General features: G+C 43.3%; 1 protein-coding gene across 1 annotated transcript in view; it reads left to right on the forward strand.

The window, feature by feature from the left end:
* Positions 1-24,232, forward strand: part of VPS35L (VPS35 endosomal protein sorting factor like) — a 140,599-nt gene that overhangs the window by 76,091 nt on the left and 40,276 nt on the right. The window contains exons 18-26 of the mRNA XM_017534287.2: positions 661-714; positions 3,113-3,193; positions 5,104-5,166; positions 7,455-7,540; positions 9,685-9,765; positions 12,201-12,264; positions 14,716-14,814; positions 16,848-16,925; positions 18,412-18,526. Coding sequence (XP_017389776.2) covers positions 661-714; positions 3,113-3,193; positions 5,104-5,166; positions 7,455-7,540; positions 9,685-9,765; positions 12,201-12,264; positions 14,716-14,814; positions 16,848-16,925; positions 18,412-18,526 — 721 coding nt within the window. The remainder of the gene's footprint in view (positions 1-660; positions 715-3,112; positions 3,194-5,103; positions 5,167-7,454; positions 7,541-9,684; positions 9,766-12,200; positions 12,265-14,715; positions 14,815-16,847; positions 16,926-18,411; positions 18,527-24,232) is intronic.

Genomic DNA, 24,232 nt, shown 5'->3' on the forward strand with positions numbered 1-24,232 from the left:
AATTCAGTTCTCACAGCCTCAAGATGTGCTAAAAGTGTAACATTACATGATCATACATTCAGTACGTCCATAAAAAATGAAACTTGGGGCCGGGTGCGGTGGCTCGCGCCTGTAATCCCAGCACTTTGGGAGGCTGAGGTGAGTGGATCACGACGTCAAGAGATTGAGACCATTCTGGCCAACATGATGAAACCCCGTCTCTACTAAAAATACAAAAATTATCTGAGCATGGTGGCACATGCCTATAGTCCAAGCTACTTGGGAGGCTGAGGCAGGAGAATCACTTGAACCCAGGAGGCGCAGGTTGCAGTGAGCCGAGATCGCGTCACTGCACTTCAACCTGGCGACAGAGCAAGACTTGGTCTCTAAATTAATTAATTAATTTAAAAAACTTTTGAAAATGCATACAGTTGCAGATATTTGAAACTATAAAAAGATCACTTAAATTTATAGTGGGCGTCCAAAATTAACAGTTGGTAAAGTTTAGGTTTGAAAATATGGTTAGGAGGAAATTCCTAAATCAAAACGCGTTTAAGCCAGTAATTAGCAAAAGGAAATTCCAGTTTCTGACCATGAATGGAGCCAGCTGAGGCCTCCTGTTTGCTGTAAGGCAAACTATGTTGTACTTAACATTAAGATGTTTTCCGTTTTTCTTTGTAGGACTACATTAATTGTGCCGAGGTGTGGGTGGAGTACACCTGCAAGCATTTCACGGTATGTGTGACTGTGGTATTGTTTTTGAAAGAATTGCATTTTTTCATGTTTATAATGGTGAATTAGTCTAGTTCAGGCATTGAGGCATTTTACAATGGTAATTGCTCTTATAATTTATAAAAATTACATTACAATAAAGCGTGATGGAGCACTAATAGGTGTACTATAACAAAAAATCACTGTTCCATGCTTACATTTAAGTTTGGAAAATGCAGGACTATACAAAGTTAAACTGTTTTTGTTTTTTTTTTTAACCATAGGATACCTTAGATGCTTACATGCTAAAATGCATTGCGACTGTACGTTGGAGTCTAGTAAGCAGTGTTTCCCATGCAATTTGACTGACGTGTAATTTTTTTCCTAAGCAAATATTTCTTTCCTTAGACGTAGACTAGAACCACAGTTAGAGGAATACTGGGTGTGTCAAAGAGTGGAGACTTTAGAAGCAGATAGAAGTAGGTTCAAAACCCACTGATAGAGTAATTTATTTATTTTAATCAAGTCCTAAAAATTGAAGTACTGTAAGCATGCTATGGTATGAATGTCTGTGTCCTCCCAGAATTCATGTGTTGAAATCCTAGCCCTCAAGATGATGGTATTAGAAGGTGGAGCCTTTGGGAGGAGATTAGGTCATGAGGGCAGCGTCCTTATGAATGGGATTAATGCCCTTATAATAAAAGAAGCCCACCAGCCTGGCCAACATGGTGAAACTCAATCTCTACTAAAAATACACACACACACACACACACACACACACACACACACACACACACATGCCAGGTGTGGTGACACATGGCTATAGTCCTAGCTACCCAGGAGGTGGAGGCAGGACAATCGCTTGAATGTGGGAGGCAGAGGCTGCAGTGAGTCAAGATCGCACTGCTACACTCCAGCCTGGGCAACAGAGCGAGACTGTCTCAAAACAAAAATAATAATAATAAATAATGATAAAAGATGCCCAGTGGAGCTTACTGACCCCTTCCACCCCATGAGGACATGGGGAGAAGATGCCATTTATGAGGAATGGGTCCTCACCGGTCACCAAATCTACCTTGATCTTGGACTTGGCCTCAGCTTCCCAAGTAGCTGGGACCACAGGCACATGCCAGCACACCTGGCTAAATTTTGTTTTACTTGTAAAGACGAGGTCTCGCTATATTGCCCAGGTTGGAGGGTCCCTTCCTTAAACCAAATCTAAATACGTTATTCTAAGGAAAAAAGTTACTAGTTTTTTTTTTTTCCTGCTCTTAAGGTGGAAATTTGTTCATTACTAATTTTTGTTTTCTTTCTTGAGACGGAGTCTCTCTGTGTCACCCAGGCTGGAGTCCTATGGCGTGACCTCGGCTCACTGCCACTTCCGCCTCCTGGGTTCAAGCAATTTTCCTGCCTCAGCCTCCTGATTAGCTGGGACTATAGGCGCATGCCACCATGCCTAGCTAATTTTAATTATTTTTGGTACAGACAGGGTTTCCCCATGTTGGCCAGGCTGGTCTTGAACTCCTAATCTCAAGCAATCTGCCCACCTTGGCCTCCCAAAGTGCTGGGATTACAGGCGTGAGCCACCAAGCCCAGCCGAGTTGCTAATCATTTAATATCATAAATGCCAGTCAATATTCTGATTTCCCCAATTGTCTCATTTTTTAAAGCTTATTTGTTGAAATCCAGTTGAAAATAAGGCTTCTAAATTGCAATAGGCATTTTAGGATACTTCTGGTGTGTAAATTCTCTCTCAGTCTGTCTCCTCCTCTCCTGCTCCTTTCTTTCCCTGTAACTTATTTGTTGAAGAAATTGGGTCTTTTGTCCTGTAGAGTTGCAAAGACTGGACTTTTTCCCATTGCATTCCTGCGATGATGTCTAATGTGCTCTTCTGCCTGTAGTATTTCCTGTAAATCAGCAGTTAATTATAGAGACTTAAAAGGCATTCTTAGCTTGTGGGCCTGAATAAAACAGGCCCTGGGCTGTATTGGGCTGCACTTAGCTGACTCTTGCTATAGGTGACAAAAGTGAACAGTGAGCAGTTAGGTCAGACGGCTTGTAAGGGGGAGCCTGCGCTCTTCCCACAGTGCTTCGCTGTTCTCTTTGCAGGCACCTGAGGGAGGGCCTGGGACAGGCAGGCGGAAAGAGGGGTGGCCAATTTGACCACCACTCAGGGAAAGCAGGGGCCATGTAAAGCTCCAGAACCTTTGAGAACAGCGTTTAGTCCTGACTTGGTGTGGTGCTGTGGTACAGGACCAGGTGATATGAGTGGGATTTCCTCCCTTGTGTTATTTTCAGCAGAATATTTACGATTTCCTGGAAGATGTGTGATGTATTCTGAATACGTTGGTCCTTTCCCCCACGAACATCAGGGATTGCCATTCAATGTCTAATACAGGTTTGGTTCCTTTTCCTCTCTTAGAAACGAGAGGTGAATACCGTTTTGGCAGATGTCATCAAGCACATGACTCCAGATCGTGCATTTGAAGATTCCTACCCCCAGGTAACATTTGCATTTCTCATTTCAACATTCTTAGGAATTTTGTTCTGTTGAATTAAATAGGCACAGGCCGGGAGCACTGGCTCATGCCTGTAATCCCAGCACTTCGGGAGGCCACAGGGGAGGCTCATGATGTCGGCCCACGATGTCAGGAGATCGAGACCATCCTGGCCAACATGGTGAAACCCCAGGGTTCAAGACTAGGGCGATATGGTGAAACTCCATCTCTACAAAAAATATAAAAATTAGCTGGTGTGGTGGTGCACACTGATAGTCCCATCTACCTGGGATGGTGCAGTGGGAGGATCACTTGAGCCTTGGGGGCCAAGGTTGCAGTAAGCACTGCAGGCTGGGTGAGAGAGAGAGACATGGTCTCAAAAAAAAACCACTAATGGGAACATGTGAAAAGGGTATAAGAGTAGCTTGAGGCCGCGCGTGGTGGCTCACACCTGTAATCCCAGCTACTCAGGAGGTTGAGGCAGGAGAATCACTTGAACCCGGGAGGTGGAGGTTGCGGTCAGCCGAGATTGCACCACTGCACTCCAGCCTGGGCGACAGAGCCAGACTCCATCTCAAAAGAAAAAAAAAAAAAGAGCATCTTGAAGGGGCTCTCACTGGCTCCCAATTTGAGTATCAAATGAAATTAGGACAGTAATGGATTATAGCTCATTGAGTAAAATAGGAATCCAAGAGTCCATCCTTATGATGAATAGATAAATAGATGAGCAGATTGAGAAATGTGAAAGAAATGGTAGAATGGGAAAATCACCATTTTGCAGCTATCACAGTAAAGACAAGAATTGTCTTCCTTTAGGTAAGAATTTAGGAGGCTGAGGCAGGAGAATTGCTTGAACTTAGGAGCCTAAAATAGTTTCTGTGCTACAGAAACTAGTTTAACCAGACAGCATTGCCTTGGAGCATTGTTCATGATGAAGTTTTGAAGTCCTTTATTAGTGTTTTGCTTGACTGACCTAGTAAGCTGCCTAATTATGAAATGGTCACATAATGTTCTTCATGTTCTGTTTTTAGAACATGAGAGATTTTCTTTGGAAATTATTGAAACAGCAGGTTTTTTTTCGTGTAAACAAATTGTCAGTAAATTTTCTTGATAGCAACCGGGAATAGGGAGTTCTATTTTATTTAGAAACATCATCCTTGGTTCTCCTGGACCTTTCAGTCTGGAGTGTGCGTCTCAGGGTGGGGGTGGTAACCATCGGTATCTGGGCATTTTTGAGGCAGACCTCATAGACTGTACCGCCACCCCTGGGTAATACCTTGTTCTTTGACTCTACCAGTGAACTCATTCCAGATCCTCTCCAGTGAAGTAACCAAGACACACAGGGCCATGATAGATGAGCTAGAATAGGGATCGGCCAACTACAGCCCATAGGCTATATATAGCCTGCCACTTGTTCTTGTGAATAAAGTTTTATTGGCACAGATTCCTTTAATGCACATTCATTTAATGTTGGCAATGGCTGCCTTTGCACTAAAATAGTGTTGAGTGATTGTGGTGGACTGTAGGACGTTTATAGAAAAAGTTTGCCCACTTTTCAAGGAATAACAATAGGGTGGGCACTACACTCAGCACTTTCCTCAAATCATTCCATTGAGTCCCTACTGCTTTGACCTCCAGTTCACAGATGAGGAAGCTGAGACTGAGACTCAGTTACTTCCCCAGGGCTACAAAGTAGGATGTTCAGAGTCATTGGGCAAACTTAGACTGAGACAGAACCTACCCTAAGCCCAGTTCACCATTTGTCGTCGAACAATTCAGACTTACCTTGTTGTAGTTGTAATTTAAAAAAAAAAAAAAAAAAAAAATTAAGGTTTTCAGGAGAGATTGTGAACCAGAAATAAATTTTTAAAAATTAAGGTTTTAAAAGTAAGATTTTTATTTGCTTGTTTTACAGCTTCAGTTAATAATTAAGAAAGTTATTGCCTACTTCCATGACTTCTCAGTTCTTTTCTCAGTGGTAAGTAGCATTTCTTAATTATCTTTGGAAATTTGTACCTGGCTCAGAGGTTCTCATTGTCTCAGTAATGTTTTCATGATGCCTAAGTCCAAAAGAAATATTCAGCAGTTCCTTTTATAAAGTAGTTTGGTCTGATCAACTTAAGTATTTATGTCCTAACAACTTAAGCAGTATTTGAAAACATAATACAGTAAAACTGAAAGAAAAATATTATTTCTGTTTCATTCCTTACTTACTAATGGGATATGTGCTCTGTGGGGCATTACACACCTTCTCCAACATTCCAAGCACTTTGGACAGCCTCTTCTTCCTTTGCTCTTCCACGGTGATTTTCCCAGGGCACTTGCTTTTTCATCACACAGCCTAATGTTGAAACTATGTAATACATTGAGCTAGTAGTTGTTCCTGTGTCTGACAATTGAGATTTACCAGGATTCCCTAAAAAATATAAAATATCCTGCAATGTGTATTTGAATTTGCTCAGTGCCCTGGGCAAGTAGGAATCTAGGTTATTCTCTGTATAATAGCATTCTCTGTCTCTTCTTTTGCTTCCCTCTCCCAGGTTCCATTTACGTATGCTCACAGATTGTAAGATTTTTTATTTTAATCATAGCAGCTAATATTTACTGGAAATATACCACATTCCAAGCACTGTGCTGGGACTTTACGTGCATTGCCTCTCATCAGTTTCATACCATCACAGGGACGTAGGAGTTATTACTGTAGTAGTGCCTTCTTATCCAAGGGGGATATGTTCCAAGACCACCAGGAGATGCCTGAAACGGCAGATAGTACTGAGTCCTATGTATACTATGTTTTATCCTATAAATACATACCTACGCTATTCTTGCACTTTAGGGCCATTATTAAGTAAAATAAATGTTCTTCGAACAAAAGGCACTGCGATAGCCTGAGTCAATCCAATGACCAAGACAGCTACTAAATGACTAACAAGCGGATAGCATCTACATGTGGAGACGCTGAACAAAGGGGTGACTCACAACCTGGGCAGGACAGAGCAGTATAGCAGGAGATTTCATCACATTACTCTGAGCAACATACAATTTAAAATGAATGAGGCTGGGCATTGTGACTCATGCCTGTAATCCCAGCACTATCCGAGGCAGATAGATCACCTGAGACCACCAGTTCCAGACCAGCCTGGCCAATGTGGTGAAACCCCATCTTTACTAAAAATACAAAAAATTAGCCAGGTGTGGTGGTGTGTGCCTATAGTCCCAGCTACCTGGGGGAGGCTGAGGCAGGAGAATCGCTTGGCAGAGGTGGAGGTTGCAGTGAGCTGAGATCACACCAGTGCACTTGACCCTGGGCAACAGAGCGAGACTCTGTCTCAAACAAATAAAATACAATAAAAGTAAAATGAATGAATTGCTTATTTCTAGAATTCTCTATTGAATATTTTCAGATGGCCATTAACCGAGGGAAACTGAAACTATGAAAAACAAAATCGCAGATAGGGAGCAACTATTATATTCACACTTTACAGATTAAAAAACTGATGAAGAGGTAGAGTAACTTGCTTACAGCCACACAGTCACTGAGATTGGGAGTCAGCCAGGCAGTCCAATTTAGAGGCCATCTTTGAACATGTCTACTCTGGTTCTTCTTCCATTGCTCATCAATATAATCATAAAAGACTGAAGTCTGCCTTGCATTTTGCTGCCCAGAAAAGCTTATGGTTGTCAAAGGTTGCCTGGATGGCTCACCAAATTGTTAACTGGTCCCAGCACCAATCCCTGGAACGCAAATAAGTTGTTTTAATAGTAACAGCTTTTTATTTTATTTTATTTGTTTATTTATTTTTGAGACAGAGTGTTGCTCTGTTGCCCAGGCTGGAGTGCAGCGGAGCAATCTTGGTTCACTGCAACCTCCACCTCCTAAGTTCAAGCAATTCTCCTGCCTCAGCCTCCTAAGTAGCTGGGACTACAGGCATGCACCATCACGCCTGGCTGATTTTTGTGTTTTTAGTAGAGACGGGGTTTCACCATGTTGGCCAGGCTGGTCTCAAACTCCTGGCCTCAAGTGATCCGCCTTCCTTGGCCTCCCAAAGTGCTGGGATTATAGGTGTGAGCCACCGTGCCCAGCCCCATAACAGCCTTTTCAAAGCCCAGTCAGGTCCTCTCCCTGATTTCAGAGGAGTCCTCCTCTGACCCAACTCAGAGTAAACCTCTATTCTGCTTTTTTTGACCTCCACAGAAAAAGAGCCCACACATTCCTTCCTTCCAATAACGTGTGTCATTTGCATAGAGTGCTTGTTTTATTTATAGGAAAAATTTCTGCCGTTTCTGGACATGTTCCAAAAAGAGAGCGTGCGGGTGGAGGTTTGCAAATGCATCATGGAAGCCTTTATCAAGTGAGTGCAACGCCGTGCGCAGAAGCCTTGATTCTCAGTGCCCTTGTGAATGAAACCTGTTGATAAAAAAATCAGTTCTTGCACCTTGAAGCCTAATGACGTGTACATATTTCATGCAGAAAACCACACTGGAAGGAAAGCCACATTAAAAGCAGGAGTCATGATAAAAGTTTGTAACTCCTGTTTAAGAAGGCAGACTAGCAAGTGTTATGAGCCTGGCCAGCAGCTCCATTTTACTTTGATAAGGTTTTTAGAAGGAGCGGTCTTGATAAATTCCCTTGAGAGTAGCATTTTTAAGGATAAAAATCAGGGCATACATACTTAGGCCGGCACTGGTGCTAGAAAGGTTTGCATCTTCATTGTTTAGTTATGTGGCTAATTTGTGATCAGTTTTCCAATTTAGCTCTTTAACAAAAAAGAAAAAAAATTAAATTTTGTTCTTTTCATTTTTCGGATTAAGCTTGTGTTTCCCAAAACTGCCCTACTGCTAGTGCTACATGAAATAATTTTAAGGTGGTACGTGGAAAAAATGTGTTTTTTTGTTTTTGTTTTGCGACAGGGTCTCACTCTGTCATCCAGGCTGGAGTGCAGTGGCACAATTACGGTTCACTGCAGCCTCAACCTCCTCACACTCAGATGATCCTCCCGCCTCAGCCTCCCAGGTAGCTGGGACTACAGATGTGTGCCACCACAACCCAGCTGATTTTTGTATTTTTTGTAGAGATTGGGTCTCTCTTTGTTGCCCAGGTTGGTCTTGATCTTCTGGGCTCAAGCCATCTACCCACATTAGCCTCCCAAAGTGCTGGGATTATAGGTATGAGCCACCTCACCTAGCTAGGGTTTTATTTTTATTCATTTTTATTTTTATTTTTGAGGCAGAGTTGTGCTCTGTCACCCAGGCTGGAGTGCAGTGGCGTGATCTCGGCTTACTGCAACCTCTGCCTCCCGGGTTCAAGCAATTCTCCTGCCTCAGCCTCCTGAGTAGGTGGGATTACAGGTGCCCACCTCCACACCCAGCTCATTTTTTTGTATTTTTAGTAGAGACGGGGTTTCACCATGGTGGCCAGGCTGGTCGCAAACTCCTGACCTCAGGTGATCCGCCCCTGTGGCCTCCCAAAGTGCTGGGATTATAGGCATGAGCCATTGCACCCGGCCTGTTTTTATTTTTAAAGTTATATATTGATTTTAAATGTATTAGGCAGTGTATAACTAGTTTATTTAATGTAATTTGATGTATAGTATATTATTTTTTAGGACAAGGTTAAGTAAAAAGCTAAAGTTACTTTATTAAATAAATAGATATAGTTCAGTGTGGAAAATTGAGTTTGATATTGCTCAAATGTTTTAAGCTTTTCTTGTTATCTTTCTAAAAGATTAATTTCTTCCTGAGGATTAATATTAATTCCTAATTAATATGCTTGGAATAAAAATACCTAATTTACTTACCTAAAGATTTGTTATAAGAGTTTGTCCTCTTATATTATTTGAAAAACCAAATGAATACTTGAGGCTGGCAAAATGTAACTATTAAGAACACAGTGACAGACAGGTTGTGAGCAGCTTCAGAAGGTACGAGAAGCCTAGTAGAACAAACAAACTAGGTTTGCCCTTAGCCTGCCTGGTTTAGGAAAGGGAACAGTTTTCCCATGATTTTGCAGATAGGAGAAGTTATCAGGTGTGTAGAAGAGTGAACTTGTTATTTAAAGAATTCTGGGCCAGGCGCAGTGGCTCACGCCTGTAAACCCAGCACTTTCGGAGGCTTAGGCCGCGGGTCACCTGAGGCCAGGAGTTCAAGACCAGTCTGCCCAACATGGTGAAACCCTGTGTCTACCAAAAATACGAAAATGAGCTGGACTTCTTTAGTCCCAGCTACTCAGGAGGCTGAGGCAGGAGATCACTTGAATCCAGGAGGCAGAGGCTGCAGTGAGCTGAGGTCACACCACTGCATTCCAGCTGGGGCAACAGAGTGAGGCTGTGTCTCAAAAGTTAAAAAAAATTCTGAGACAACCAGAACATGGCTCATTACTGGTAAACCAGGCTGGGCGAAATGCCAGCTGGATAATTTGCTGCTTTTCAACTGTGTACAATGGATGAGAACTGAATCCAGGAAATAGCTTTGACTTTTATCTTTAAATGTCTCCTAGGCATCAGCAAGAGCCCACCAAGGACCCAGTCATTTTGAATGCCCTTTTGCACGTTTGCAAGACCATGCATGACTCTGTGAAGTAAGCCATACTTAGAGCTGAAATGTAACATGGATTGGGTCTTAATGCCACCTAATAGAACATTAGGGAATGACTGTTTTAAGCTGCCACTGTGAATACTATTACTTTATTGGGTATATTAAGATTCTTGCTAATGAGGACATTCCAGTCCAGGAGAGGAAGAAGGCTGAGGATAACCTTCCTGAGAAAGCAACGTGGCAGATGTTGTTAGAAAGAAACTTCTGTTATGGGTAAAAAGCTGGTTTCATTCAAGTGAACTCAAACTCCATGTCTCTTGGAGATTTCTGAAAGCAGCAAATAGTATAATAATGAGCTCACTCATCCAGTAACATAGCCTTTCAGTTTTATCTCTTTATTAGCCAATTATTTGAAATTCAAATAAAACTGACTTTATTTCCTTGGTATACTTGAGGCTGAGACATAGCCACAGGCGTTACCTTTCAGTCAAAGACTGAATAATCACTGCTTTGCTTTCTGATTTTTCTTTGTTTATTTTTTAAATATGTTTTCATTTGACTGTGCTTAGGGTAATTTCTGCTTATTTGTGGCCAAAATTTTAGTCCCCAAAGAATTTTTAAACACGGCAGCTTGATTTACTGGAAAATGTTACAAGAATGGAGAAAAATTGTTTTGGAATTTAACCATCAACAAGATGAATTATATTTCTTCTTTGTTTTCTTTGCATTTTAGAGTCTTTACTTTTATGATTCTTTGTGCTTTCAAATTCATAGGTAGCTACGAAAATCAGAGTGTCCAGACATTTATAAAAATGGAACCGGTAGACTTTAGTTGGACAAAAATAGAAATAAAGACACAAAAAGCATCCAGAAAGGCACTTAGATTCATGAGATATTGGGTTTTGGCTTAAGTAAAATAGAAGGTTGATTTCTCTCTTAAAATTATGCATAGTAGACAGACCAGAAGGTAGGGGTTGGGCAGCTGTTCTTTCAAACATCATCCAGGGACCCAGGTTATTTCTGTCTTATTGTTCTCCCAATCTATTTGGGGTATTGTCCTTGTCTTCTTCCTGGAAGCTGATCTATCTCGACCATGTTCATGTTTCAGCCTGTGGGCACTGGGGAACAGCAGCTTTCTCTTAGGGACAAAGCTGGGAAGGCTCACACATCGCTTGTGTTCACATCTCATTGTCCAGAATGGTCCCATAGCCTTCCCTAGCTGGGAAGGAGGCTGGGGAATGTTGTTCTAAGAACAAAGTGGGGCCAGGTACACTGTCTCATGCCTGTAATCCCAGCACTTTAGAAGGCCAAGACAGGTGGATCACCTGAATTCAGGAGTTCGAGATCAGCCTGACTATCATAGTGAAACTCCATCTCTACTTTAAAAAAAAAAAAAAAAAAAATTAGCTGGGCATAGTGGCACATGCCTGTAATCCCAGCTACTTGGGAGACTGAGGCAGGAGAATCGCCTGAATCTGGGAGGTGGAGGGTGCAATGAGCCTAGATTACGCCATTCAACTCTAGCCTGGGCAACAAGAGTGAAACTCCATCTCAAAAAAAGAAACAAAACAAAAAACAAAACCACACAAACAAAAAAAGAACAAAGTGGGCATTCCTATTGGAGGACAGTGACCAGTCCTCGCTAAAACATTTTCCCCAAGAACAAGCAAAAACCTTGATTCTGTTTTCTCTGGGCCCTTAAAATTTTTTTTAAATAAATTTGGGAAACTACTGATAGGCCTTCACAAGTACAATCGAAACTATAATGATTTGACTTTTTAAATTTATATTTGTGTTAAATTTCCTATTAAATAGAAGCAACTGAGGCCTGAGATTTACTTTATGATGTATCAGAAAAATAAGATGGATTGATGGATGGAGAGGGAAATGGCTAACTATGTGGTAAAGCAAGTAAAATGGTGATGGCAGGATCTCGATGGTGGGTATGTGAGTGTTTACTGGAAAATTCGTTCAACTTTGCTGTATGTTGGAAATATTTCTTTCCTTTTGGTTGAGAATGGGGTCTCATCGTGTTGCCCAGGCTGGTCTCCAACTCCTAGGCTCAAACAAACCTGCTATCTCTGCCTTCCTAAGTGCTGAGATTATAGGTGTGAACCAGCACATCCCGCTGGAAATGTTTTATAATAAAATATTAAGTGAAATTTCCCTGAAATACAAAATTTGACATTAGACCTTGCTGCCCAAGTTCCAAAGAAGTAAAAGTTACCTTTTCTTTTCTTGTTAATAAATATATCTTGAGAACAGCATCTTTGAGGGAGATGAGAAACACATTTAAATTGTGTTAATCATGATTATGTATTTTTATCAAAGGAAAAATAAACAGCCTGTTGGGAGTTTTTTAAAACTAGAAAATGCAAAATATTCTTACCTGTTAAATTACTAAACCTTGTGTATTTATTTCTTTAGAAACTTTCATCTATTACCTCAGTGTTAATTATGTACAATTATTGATTTTAGTGCACTCACTCTTGAGGATGAGAAAAGAATGCTGTCATATTTGATTAATGGATTTATAAAAATGGTAAGTATTAGGGAAGTTTCTGTGCACTTGGAAGTGTGATGTAATTGTTTATCCTTATTCTGGCGAAAGCAGTTAACATTATGTTCTCTGGTGCTTTTCATTCTTAGTGAGATAAGATGAAATCAGAAAACATCTTACATTAGCCAGGACTCCCCTGGGGGCAAAGACAGCCAAGACAAACTGACTTAAGAGGAAAAGGGTGGGCGGGGTGGGGGGGGATGGGAGGAGGGATTTCTTGGCTCATGTAACAAAAAGTCCAGGGCTATGGAACTCTACTGAAGGAGCAGCCGGGCTCGGGGTCTCCTCGATGTCCCCATTCTACAGGACCTGCCTTCCCTGTCCGTCCTTAGCCCTGGGCTCTGTCTGCCTTGCTGGCTTCCGGCTCCGATGGGTCCACCCCACCCCAGCTCCAGGTTTCCATTCTCTGCAGCTCTGCAGCCCAGCAGGAGGGGCTCCAGCAAAGTCCTGGGATCCAGTCTCTTTGGATTAACTTGGGTCACAGCCCCAAGCACACCTGGGTGACCTGGGTCGGGAGGACCGAGAGTGGAAAGAAAGGGTGCCCTGAAGCGGCTGATGCATCATCAGATGGGGGTGAAAGCTATGCCGGGCAGGCAGAAAGCCAGATATCTACTCCCCATCTGTTTTACTTATCCATGGCTGAGTAACAGCTCATCCCAAAACTTAGTGGCTTTAACAGGGCTTTTTAGGGTTGGGTTTTTTTGAGAGTATTGAGATGGAGGTCTCGCTATATTGCCCAGGCTTGTTTCCAACTCCTGGCTTCAAACAGTCCTCCAACCTCAGCCTCCCAAAGTGCTGGGATTACAGGCCTGAGCCACTACGCGCAGCATGAGTTTTTTATTAGTTCTTAAACTCTGTGGATCAGTTGGGTAACCAGGCTGCCGCAGGCAGTGTGGTGTGGCTCAGTTGGGCCGGAGGATCCACAGTGGCCTTGTTCTTTTCTGCAGGGCTTTGGTGATGGACATGGGCTGGGGCTTACTTGGTGCTGGCTTCTTTGAAGGCACAGACAGAAGCAGCCAGGCATTTTAAGGCCAAGGCTTAGAAATCACACAGTGAGGCTGGGTGTGGTGGCTCACGCCTGTAACCCCAGCACTTTGGGAGGCTAAGGCGGGTGGATCGCCTGAGATCAGGAGGTCAAGACCAGCCTGACCATCATGGCGAAACCCCCTCTCTACTAAAAATACAAAATTAGCCAGGCGTGGTGCATGCCTGTAATTCCAGCTACTCGAGAGGCTGAGGCAGAAGAATAGCTCGAACATGGGAGGCAGAGGTTGCCGCGAGCCAAGACCATGTCACTGCACTCCAGCCTGGGCAACAAGAGCAAAACTCTGTCTTGAAAAAAGAAAAAAAAAAGAAATCACAGTACCCTCCTGCCCCATTCTACTGCAATCTGTCGGTCAAAGCAAGTCACAGGGCCAGTCTAGAGGGGAAGAGGCTCTGCCTCTTGATGGGGTTGGTCCACAGAGACGTTGCAGAAGGGCAAGCAGAGTGGGAGGGATTCCTCTGGGAACATCCCACCATGATACTATCACAGCCTGAAAAATCTTTGCCTTAATTCTGGGTGCTCTAAGCCAAAATGCCAACTGCTGCCACTATCTCCTATTTTAATAGAGAAATCAGGACCAAAGCTGACCGAGATGAAAATGACAAGATCACTTTGAAAATAACCTTGAAATTCTGACTTGTTAAATAATGTGGGTTGATTAGTCCACTTGACTCTGTGGGTGAAATATCTAATTTTGATGAAAATTCAGGATTAGCCTTTTAATCCCTGCTTTGGGAAACAGACCTGTGTATTTCCTCAGGTCACTTTCCTTGGCCCTTGCTTTATGTACTCTTCATGTGGTATTTATCTTTTTATGGCATTGTCTGAAAGTTACCGAGTTATGGAAAAGAATATAAAGCAGTTAGATATGAAACATGATAGCTGTAATGGAAATAGCGACGTTGAATCTCACCTGGACAAAAGTAATTGATGTAGCAGTAAAGTTTTTCTTACTAATGAGCTATTCATATATCTGAAGGAACAGGAGAAGAGGTGGGTGTTTAATGGTGGACAGACTTCCATCTATGGCCCCTGTAGCCACCAGTGAGCTGCTGAGGTTGGGTCCCCATCAGGAAGCGGAAAGGTGTGACCGTTACAATAGCAAACCATCTGACAAATGGCCCCCAATAACCACATTTATGTTCTGTGAAAAGGCCACAGCTGACAAACAAAATCCCATTATTCCCTTTCCAGTGGTTTCCTTTGGAGCCTGGAAAATTCTGTTTACACCCTGAACTCCTGCTTTATACCCTTTGACTTCTTATGTTCCAGTCTGCTGCCCACGTCATAAAGATGAGGTGGCAATAATATTTCAGTCATACCGTGTTCGCTTGTGTTCCCTCTAAAAAGACCACTGTCCCCTGCAGCATCTTTCTCCTTGATTCTAGGTATCCTTTGGCCGTGATTTTGAACAACAGCTGAGTTTTTACGTTGAGTCCAGGTCGATGTTTTGCAATCTGGAGCCTGTTCTTGTGCAGTTGATTCACGTAAGGATTTTCATTCATTAGTTTCTTCTCTCAGTAAGTATTTGTTGATCATCTGCATCCCAATCATTTATTTTTATTTTATTAGAGACAGGGTCTTGCTCTGTCACCCAGGCTAGAGTGCAGTGGCACAATCATAGTTCACCGTTGCCTTGAACTCCTGGGCTCAAGGAATCCTCCTGCCTCAGGCTCCTAAGTAGCTGGTACTATCAGCTTGAGCCACCATGCCTGGCTGTTTTCATTTCTTTTTTTTTTTTTTTTTTTTGAGAGATGGGGTCTCACTGCGTTACCCAGGCTGGTCTCAAATTCCTTGCATCTGGTAATCCTCCTGCCTTGGCCTCCCAAATGCTGGGATTACAGGCATGAGCCACTGTGCCCAGCCATAATCTGGGATTCTTCTGGCCCTGTTTTGTTACTGTTCTCTGTGAAATGAAAGGTGATTTCTTAGAGGTTAATAAACTTACAACTTTGGTTTTATTGATCTCTTTTTCTGTGAGATTCCTGTTTTCTTGTTTCTCCATGCCAGCAAGAGTTTAGTGATTTACACTGATTAGTTACAGAAATCTAACCAGAGAAAGCCTCTTCTACCTAACAAGAGGTTCCCAACTTTTTTGGATCATGGTCTCTCTCTAACATTTTATGATGCCTGCGGACCAGAAGAATTAATAACAGCCTGTTTATTAAGAAGTTAGGTTCAGTCTAGGCATGATGGCTCATGCCTGTAATCCCCGCACTTTGGGAGACTGAGGCTGGCAGATCAGTTGAGGTCAGGAATTCAAGACCAGCTTGGCCAACATGGTGAATCTCTTTCTCTATTAAAAATACAAAAATTAGCCAGGTGTGATGGCAGGCACGTGTTATCCCATCTACTTGAGAGGCTGAGGCAGGAGAATTGCTTAAACCTGGGAGGTGGAGGTTGCAGTGAGCAGAGATCATGCCACTGCACTCCAGCCTGGGTGAGAAAGGGAGACTGCATCTCACAAAAAAAAAAAAAAAAGGTAAGATCAGACAGTTTAAGTGTTTATGCTCTAACAACTTGATAGCCATTTGAAGAAAATGTATATATATAAATTGAAAGAAAAATAATACTGTTTTTTGTTCCCCTAAGGCTCTTTCATTACTTCATGTCTATTCAAGGAAAATAACTTTTGTATGTATTTGTTGGCTGGTTAGCAAGTTATTTAGCACAACTAAACTTAAGACCTAAATGTAGAAACTTTATCTGGAAAACAGGGGAGGTAATAGTTTCCACCCTGGGATTATGAAGCTTAAGTGAACCAATAAATGTGTAGCGCTTGGAACACTGTAAGTGATGATGTGGCTACTATCATTATTGTTCTTATTGTTGGTACTGTATAGCTGAATGGTGTGGTCTGATTTTCTAAGTGGTGTGCTTTGCAGGTGTCTCTTAAGATCTCTAAATTATTATTATTTTTTTTTGAGGCAGAGTCTTGCTCTGTTGCTGAGGCTGGAGCGCAATGGTGCGATCTTGGCTTACTACAACGTCCGCCTCCCAGGTTCAAGCCATTCTCCTGCCTCAGCCTCCTGAGTAGCTGGGATTACAGACACACGCCCAGCTAATTTTTGTATTTTTAGTAAAGATAGGGTTTCACCATGTTGGTCAGGCTGGTCTTGAACTCCTGACCTCAGGTGATCCACGCACCTCGGCCTCCCAAAGTTCTGGGATTATAGGCGTGAGCCACAGGCACCTGGCCCAAGATCTCTAAATTCTTAAACTTTGGTGTGATGGGATTTTTGGAAATGGAGAAAGTGAATCCCAGCTGTTCGTTAAGCCAGAAAATGGTCATTTAAAAGGCTGATCGGAAGGCATGACAAACGTAGATATTTGCTCAAGCCATGATGGGATCAAGTCTGATGACCCCTTTGGCGTTTCAGGGTTTGGTGCTAACCAGTCTTGGTCCTAGAAAGCTTGTTCTCATTGACCTGTATGTAGTTAATGTTCAAATCTCTATGGAAGACATTCATCTGAATTGGCCATTACCTCATTACCATTTCTGTTTTATTCACAAATTCAGAGTGTAAACCGGTTGGCAATGGAGACGAGAAAAGTAATGAAAGGAAATCATTCCAGAAAGACGGCTGCGTTTGTCCGGGTAAGTTCTCAAGATAAGGACTGTCAGACTTTGAACTCCAGTGGTCTATTTAGTGTGCAGGTTACTAAATTACTCTTCCTGGAAAAAGACAAGTGTGTCATGATAAGAATGGTTTAGTATTGATTTTTCAGATTAATTTTATTTTTCCCTGTATCTATGGGATGATCCATTTTCTTAATGTTTTCAAGAGAAGTGGTTAAAAGAGTCTGAACTTTAATATGTGTTGTGGGGAAGGTAAATGAGTGATGGAGCTGCATGTTTATATGCCAGCTGAACTAGCTTTCATTTTCTCTAATATAATACTAATATAACACATAGTTAATAACACTATAAAATATAAAATAGTTTTCTAATATAAAAATATGTATAATATTGTGCTTATAACTGAAAGGGCTTTTTTCTCTAGATGATAATGATGCTGAACATTTTTTTTTTTTTTTTTGAGATGGAGTTTTTCTCTTGTTGCCCAGGCTGGAGTGCAGTGGTGTGATCTCAGCTCACTGCAACCTCTGCCTCCCGGGTTCAAGCGATTCTCCCCCTCAGCCCCTCAAGTAGCTGGGATTACAGACGCCCACCAACATGCCCAGCTAATTTTTTTGTATTTTCAGTAGAGATGGGGTTTCACCATGTTGGCCAGGCTGGTTTCAAACTCCTATCTGCAAGTGATCTGCCTGCCTCAGCCTCCCAAAGTGTTGGGATTACAGGTGTGAGCCGCCATGCCCAGCCTGATTCAGCTCTGGAAAACATTTTCAGCTTCTTGAAGCTGAAAATTTTATCAGATGTGATGCTACTCAAAATTTACATATTTTTTATTTTGGAGACAGAGTCTTGCTCTGTCACCCAGGCAGGAGTGCAGTGGCACCATCATGGTTCACTATAACCACCATGCCCAGCTAAATTTTTTTTTTTTTTTTTGTAGAGATAGGGGAGGGGAGTCTCACTAGGTTGCCCATGCTGGTCTCGAACTCCTGGCCTCAAGTGATCCTCCTGCCGCAACCTCACAAACTGTTAGGATGTCAGGTGTGAGCCACTGCACCCAGCCCTGTTCAAAACTTTAAGAAAGCAGTATGTGTCTTTGTTTTTAAACATGAAATCATACTGAAAAGATGACATTAAAAAATAAGCATCCTGACTCTGCCCTTTGTCACCTTGCTCCTCTTTCCTCAGCCACCTCAAACTCTTTAGCAACTGCTTCTGATTACCTCCTTATTTATCAGTTTATCAACGTTAGGTTCTACCTATTTACTTCCTATGATGATGGGTGAGGATTTGCTTTCCTGCATTATCACTCACTCCCCTTACACCCCCGTCTTCCCAGAGGGTGATCAGACAGAGCAGAGTTGTACAAGAGGGGAAAATTGGGGCTCAGAATGGGGAAATTCACTATTGTAAGTTTCTTTACTTAGAAATGCATGAGGGATGAAAACAGGAGTATGATTCTGCCACTGTGGTGTTTCCAGCGTTGATGTTTCTCCCCTTCACCTAGGCCTGTGTTGCCTACTGCTTCATCACCATCCCCTCCTTGACGGGCATCTTCACACGTCTCAATCTCTACCTGCATTCTGGTCAGGTGGCCTTGGCCAACCAGTGCCTCTCCCAAGGTAAGGCCATTCATTCTGTCATCTTGGGCATTCCCTTGATGCTTAGGAAAACTGACTCACATGTGTGCGTATGTGTGCAGAAACAAAGATTTCTTTTTTTAGAGACAGTCTTGCTCTGTCACCCAGGCCGGAGTGTAGTGCTGTGATCATAGTTCCCCGTAACCTTGAACTCCTGGGCTCAAGCAGTCCTGAGTAGCTAGGACTGCAGGTGCATACCACCACACACAGCTAATGTTTTTGTTTTTATTTATACTTTTTATGTATTTGTTTTTTTGAGATGGAGTCTTGTTCCGTTGCCCAGGCTGGAGTGCAGTGGCACAATCTCGAATCACTGCAATTTCTGCCTCCTGGGTTCAAGCAATTCTCCTACCTCAGCCTCCCGAGTAGCTGGGATTACAGGTGCACACCACCATGCCCAGCCAGTTTTTTTTGTTAGTTTTTAATAGAGATGTGGTTTCACCATGCTGGCCAGGCTGGTCTCGAACTCCTGACCTCATGATCCACCCGCCTCGGCCTCCCAAAGTGCTGGGATTACAGGTGTGAGCCACAGCGCTCGGCCTTATTTATTTATTTATTTATTTATTTATTTATTTATTTATTTATTTTTTTGAGATGGAGTTTCACTCTTGTTACCCAGGCTGGAGTGCAATGGCGTGATCTCGGCTCACCGCAACCTCCGCCTCCTGGGTCCAGGCAATTCTCCTGCCTCTGGGCAATTCTCCTGCCTCAACCTCCTCAATAGCTGGGATTACAGGCACGTGCCACCATGCCCAGCTAATGTTTTGTATTTTTAGTAGAGACGGGGTTTCACCATGTTGACCAGGATGGTCTCGATCTCTTGACCTCGTGATCCACCCGCCTCGGCCTCCCAAAGTGCTGGGATTACAGGCTTGAGCCACCACGCCCGGCCTTTTGTTTTTTATAGAGATGGAGTTTTGCTTTGTTGCCCAGGCTTGTCTTGAACTCCTGGGCTCAACTGATCCTCCTGCCTCATCCTCCCAAAGTGCTGGGGTTACAGGTGTGAACCACTGCACTCAACCAAGAGAGATTCCTTTAAGGAAAAAGAAAAAATCAATAAATAATGAGTTTTAAATTTATTTCTCTTGTTAGGAAGCATATTGGACGCATATGCATTTGTACACTCAGATCATAGAGCACAGATCTCTTCCTGTAAGAACCTTCTTAAATCTCTCTAGGACAGACTGGGTTATGCAGCCCAGACATCCTGAACTCAGCACACTTGGAGAATGTGAGACATTAGGACTGCTTCACAATGGCAGATTCATCTTTCTTTGTTGTTGTTGTTGATGTTTGTGTATTTGAAACCCCAGAGACACACAAGTACCATCTAATCTGTGGTGGGACAAGCACCCCACATTTTGCTGTTAACAGATAAAATTTCTGCCCAAGACTGATCTTTCCATACTAGGCACCAAAGCCGTCCGTTAGGCAGGGATGCTCAGGATCGTTTGTTTGGGAGAAGGTGATCTCAGTGATATCGGAAGGCTGATGTGAGATGAGACAGGGAAGGAAAGGAAGCCAGAAAAACATGCACCATCGAACAGGTCACTCCTGTGGGCAGCTGAAGTTCCTTCCCATCTGGGAAGTGTTGTCAGACACAGCCAGTGTTACCCCACCCGAAGGGCAAGGAAGACGGGTGATCTCCCTTTATTCCCATCTGTCATGGGCAGAGCGCTCCTTCCAGGATATTAACCCGCGGCATTCTGGCCTGCTCCACACTTCAGCCAGGAGAAGGCACTCAGGTGGAAAGCCCAGGTGTTTGCACCCTGGTTACCTACTGCAACGGTATATGCCAGGGGCATGCAGGCAGGTCGGCAGGCAGCAGGGTACCCACCCTGCAGGCCATAACACAGAGGGTAAAAGAAATCTTGACGTGACGTTAATGGAGTATTTGTTATGTGGCGAGCCCTTTGCACATGTTATCTCATTTCATCCTCCCAGCAGCCACATGGGGCTGGTGCTGTGGTTGGTGCATTATTACCCAGGTGAGTAAACTGAGGCAGAGAGTGGCCAACTAACTTGCTTGGGGTAGGTCCACTCCTGAGTCACTGAGCCAGCTCTCAGCCCCTCATCTCTCTGGCTCAAGGCAATGCCCCTTGCCCACTGCATTGACTATGAAGCCTAAACGAATTCTGGGACTCAACCATAGCGCCATAGGAGGTAAACTGATGTTTGCAGTGGTAGTTCTCTTCCTGACACAACCGCCCAGATTATGCCAAGGCTGGCGCCTCACCACTTATTGCCATTGTCTTGAGTGGGCATTCTGGACCAGTTAGTGAGTGGTCACTCCTGCATTCTTTGAACCATTGCCGTGGAAGTTCTGGAGATCATTGTGTCTTGATTCAACTGGAGCAACTCTGGCAGTGAAGTCTTCATGCATGGTTGCTGCCCAGGAACCTTTTAAAACTCTTGCTTGGTTTTGCTTTTAACTCCTGGGGTACTTCAGTCACTTCTGAGTGCAGCTGAACACTTGCCTCTTGAGTTCCCCTGTGAGCTGGTGCCCGCCTGCCTCCATCCTCATCGCCACACAGGCCCGCTTCTGTTCTTTGAACATACTAAGTTGTCTCCTAGTTCAGAGCCTTTGTAGTTTTGTTCCCTCTTTCTACAATGATCTTTCCCCAGATAGTTGTATTTTTTTTTTTTTTAATTACAAGGCAGATGGTGAGAACAAGCCACAGCTCCTAACAGAGGCCTCTGCTGGTCACTATAGCTAGAGAAGCCACCCCCCTACTCTGTCACCTCTACAGCATCATCGTCATTATCATCATTCCTCATTCCACAAGCTGACGCTTTCTTAATGTGTTTGCTTACTTGCTTATTACCTGCCACACCCTCTCTCCCCACTAGGACAGGCACATGTCTTCGCTGTGTGTAGGTCACCATGGAACTTTCTCCCAGTGCTTGCCTGGGTGAGAATGATGGGTTATTGGGAAGCTAAGGCACAACAATCGCTTGAACCTGGGAGGTGGAGGTTGCAGTGAGCTGAGATTGCACCACCTGGGAAACAGAGCAAGACTCTGTCTTAAATAATTAATAAAGAGCAAAGGGTTAGTGAGAAACAAAAATTAACAGTCATCACCAAAACCCTAGTGATGTACAGGATGAAAATTAGAAGATGCTTCCTTGGGTGTTAGAAATTTTAAACCTGCTTGTAAGTGAGTTCCTTCTTTAAAAGCTCAGGAACGGTGGACCCAGGTAGGCACCCCTGAGTTGTTTTTCCCTGCAATATTAGCAACAAACTGTGAGCTGTGATACCAAAGCTATGACATCACTTACCAGAACCGCAAGTAGAGGCTTTGGAAGCCTCAATCTTTCTCCTTCCCCTGTTATAAAATCAGGACCATGGATTTGAATGTTGTGGATCTCGGGAAATTTATGATTAGATCCCATATAGGGCTTCATAGTCATTTTTTTTGAAAAAGCAAAACAAAAATTCTCTACCTGGATAAAGCTATCCCCCTCATCAAAGATTTGGTGCTCCCAAGAACTGTTGAAGGACAGCTGTGAGTAGTTTCTGCCTGTTGTACTTCCTATCACGTCCTTTGTCCCCACAGAGGGACAGTCAGTGTAAGGACAGCCCCATACACTGTGCATGGATAAAGACAGCGCCCTCGGTGCCAGGACTCTGGGCTCCTCGTCTGCCTCCCCTGTCACTTTACTGCTGGAGAGTGGGAATGTGGAGTCCGCTTCGTGTTTAATAATTTATCTGCTGATTTTTACTCGAGTCTCTAAATGCTGTGGTGCTAAACCTTAAAAGCCTATTATTTTTCTCCTGAAAGCCACAGGCAGCAATTGCTGGCCAAAATAAATAATGCATTCAATTACTGAGAATGAGAATGCTAAATATAAATTAAATGAAGCTCATCGAAATGTGCTGCTTTTATTTGCCTCCCTAAACATTCTCCCTTTGCAGCTGGTTATAAAATGTCCCCGTCCCTCTAGTTTATTTTCTTGCCTCCCGGCCTTGGTTGTATCTTCTTTAGCAGGCGGTGGTTTTACCAAGACTGGGTCCATCCCTGCAACTAAACACCTGTTGAACCCTGAGGCGAGGTGGCGCAGGATGCTGATGAGGGCTTGTTGTAGGAGAGGCTCCGGTTCTGTTCCTTTGTACACACCGGTGCTGCACATAGACTGGATGATGCAGGGATTTGGTGCACATACTCATGCCCACCACTCCAAAGTATTTAGGAGAAATGAAGGACGTGCAAGCCAGAGATTCGGTCAGTCAGATGCTTCTCAACCGGAGAGGGCCTAGCAGTGCCTGCATATCTTTTCTTTCAGTCCCTTTTCTACGTTGACCTTGTTTGTCAGTGGCTCTTTCCAGAAAATTATGACCAAGCCACAGCAAGAGCAGGCTCTTTTGTCCTTTATTTTTACATTTGTTCCTTTATCTTTACAGTTTATAATCTAGAAAAAAATGGTTATTTTACAGACGGGGGGTAGTGGCTCACACCTGTAATCCCAGCACTTGGGGAGGCTGAGGCGGACCGATCACCTGAGGTCAGGAGTTTAAGACCAGCCTGGCCAACAAGGTGAAACCCCGTCTCTACTAAAAATTAAAAAACTTAGGCGAGTGTGATGGCACAGTCCTGTAATTCCAGCTACTTAGGAGGCTGAGGCACGACAATCACTTGAACCTGGAAGGCAGAGATTGCAGTGAGCCCAGATCTCACCACTGCACTCCAGTCTGGGCGACAGAGCAAAACTCTGTCTCCAGAAAAAGAAGACAAAAAGAAAAGGAGAGTATTTATAATGGAAGTAGTGTTTAGGGTATGTCTTAAAAGAAGAACATGTGTTTATGAGGACGTGGGAAGAAAGAAGGAAGGATTAGCATTCCTGGTAGAGTAAATGGCCTGAGCAAAGGCATGGCTGTGTGGAATTACGTGACATATTTGGCTAACAGCAGAATGTTGGGATGAAGCCCTAATTAGTACTGACTTTCAAGTCTTCTGCTTTCATTGGTCCCAGTCCTGACTCTGCCATTTACAAGCCAGGTGCTCTTGGATGACTCAGCCATTTGTCCTGTTTCCCCACCTGTAAAGTGGAGATGATGACAGTGGTGCCTATGTGTTGAGTATTAAATGAGACAATGGCATTAGAGCACTTGGCCCACTGGCGCATAGTAGCTGCTCAATAAATATTAGGATAACTGTCTCAAATAATGTAAGTATGCCGTGGGTTTTAGGAGCTAACTGTGTACAGTACATTGATAGCTGTTTTTTGTAGTTTGAAAGCCCGATTATTTTTTATATGCAAAGCGTTGAGGAATCTGTAGGAAATTTGATCTTTGTTTCAAGACAAACTGATGAATTACGCTAAAAAGAAAAGATCTGCAGTTGCTCCAAAACTGAAACAGAATAGAAAGAACAATTACAGAGAAATAGTGGTCAAAAGAAGAGTGATTTTCTTTTTTCTCTTTCTTTTGAGACAGAGTCTTGCTCTGTTGCCCAGGCTGGACTGCAGTGGCGCGATCTCTGCTCACTGCAACCTTTGTCTCCTGGGTTCAAGTGATTCTCCTGCCTCAGCCTCCCAAGCAGCTGGGACTACAGGTATGCATCAACACACCCAGCTGATTCTTGTATTTTTAGTAGAGATGGGGTTTGAGACCATGTTGGCCAGGCTGGTCTCAAACTCCTGACCTCAGGTGATCTTCCTGCCTTGGCCTTCCAATGTGCTTGGATTAGG

Source organism: Cebus imitator, unplaced genomic scaffold, assembly GCF_001604975.1.
Source record: "Cebus imitator isolate Cc_AM_T3 unplaced genomic scaffold, Cebus_imitator-1.0 Scaffold85, whole genome shotgun sequence".
Lineage (NCBI taxonomy): Eukaryota > Metazoa > Chordata > Mammalia > Primates > Cebidae > Cebus > Cebus imitator.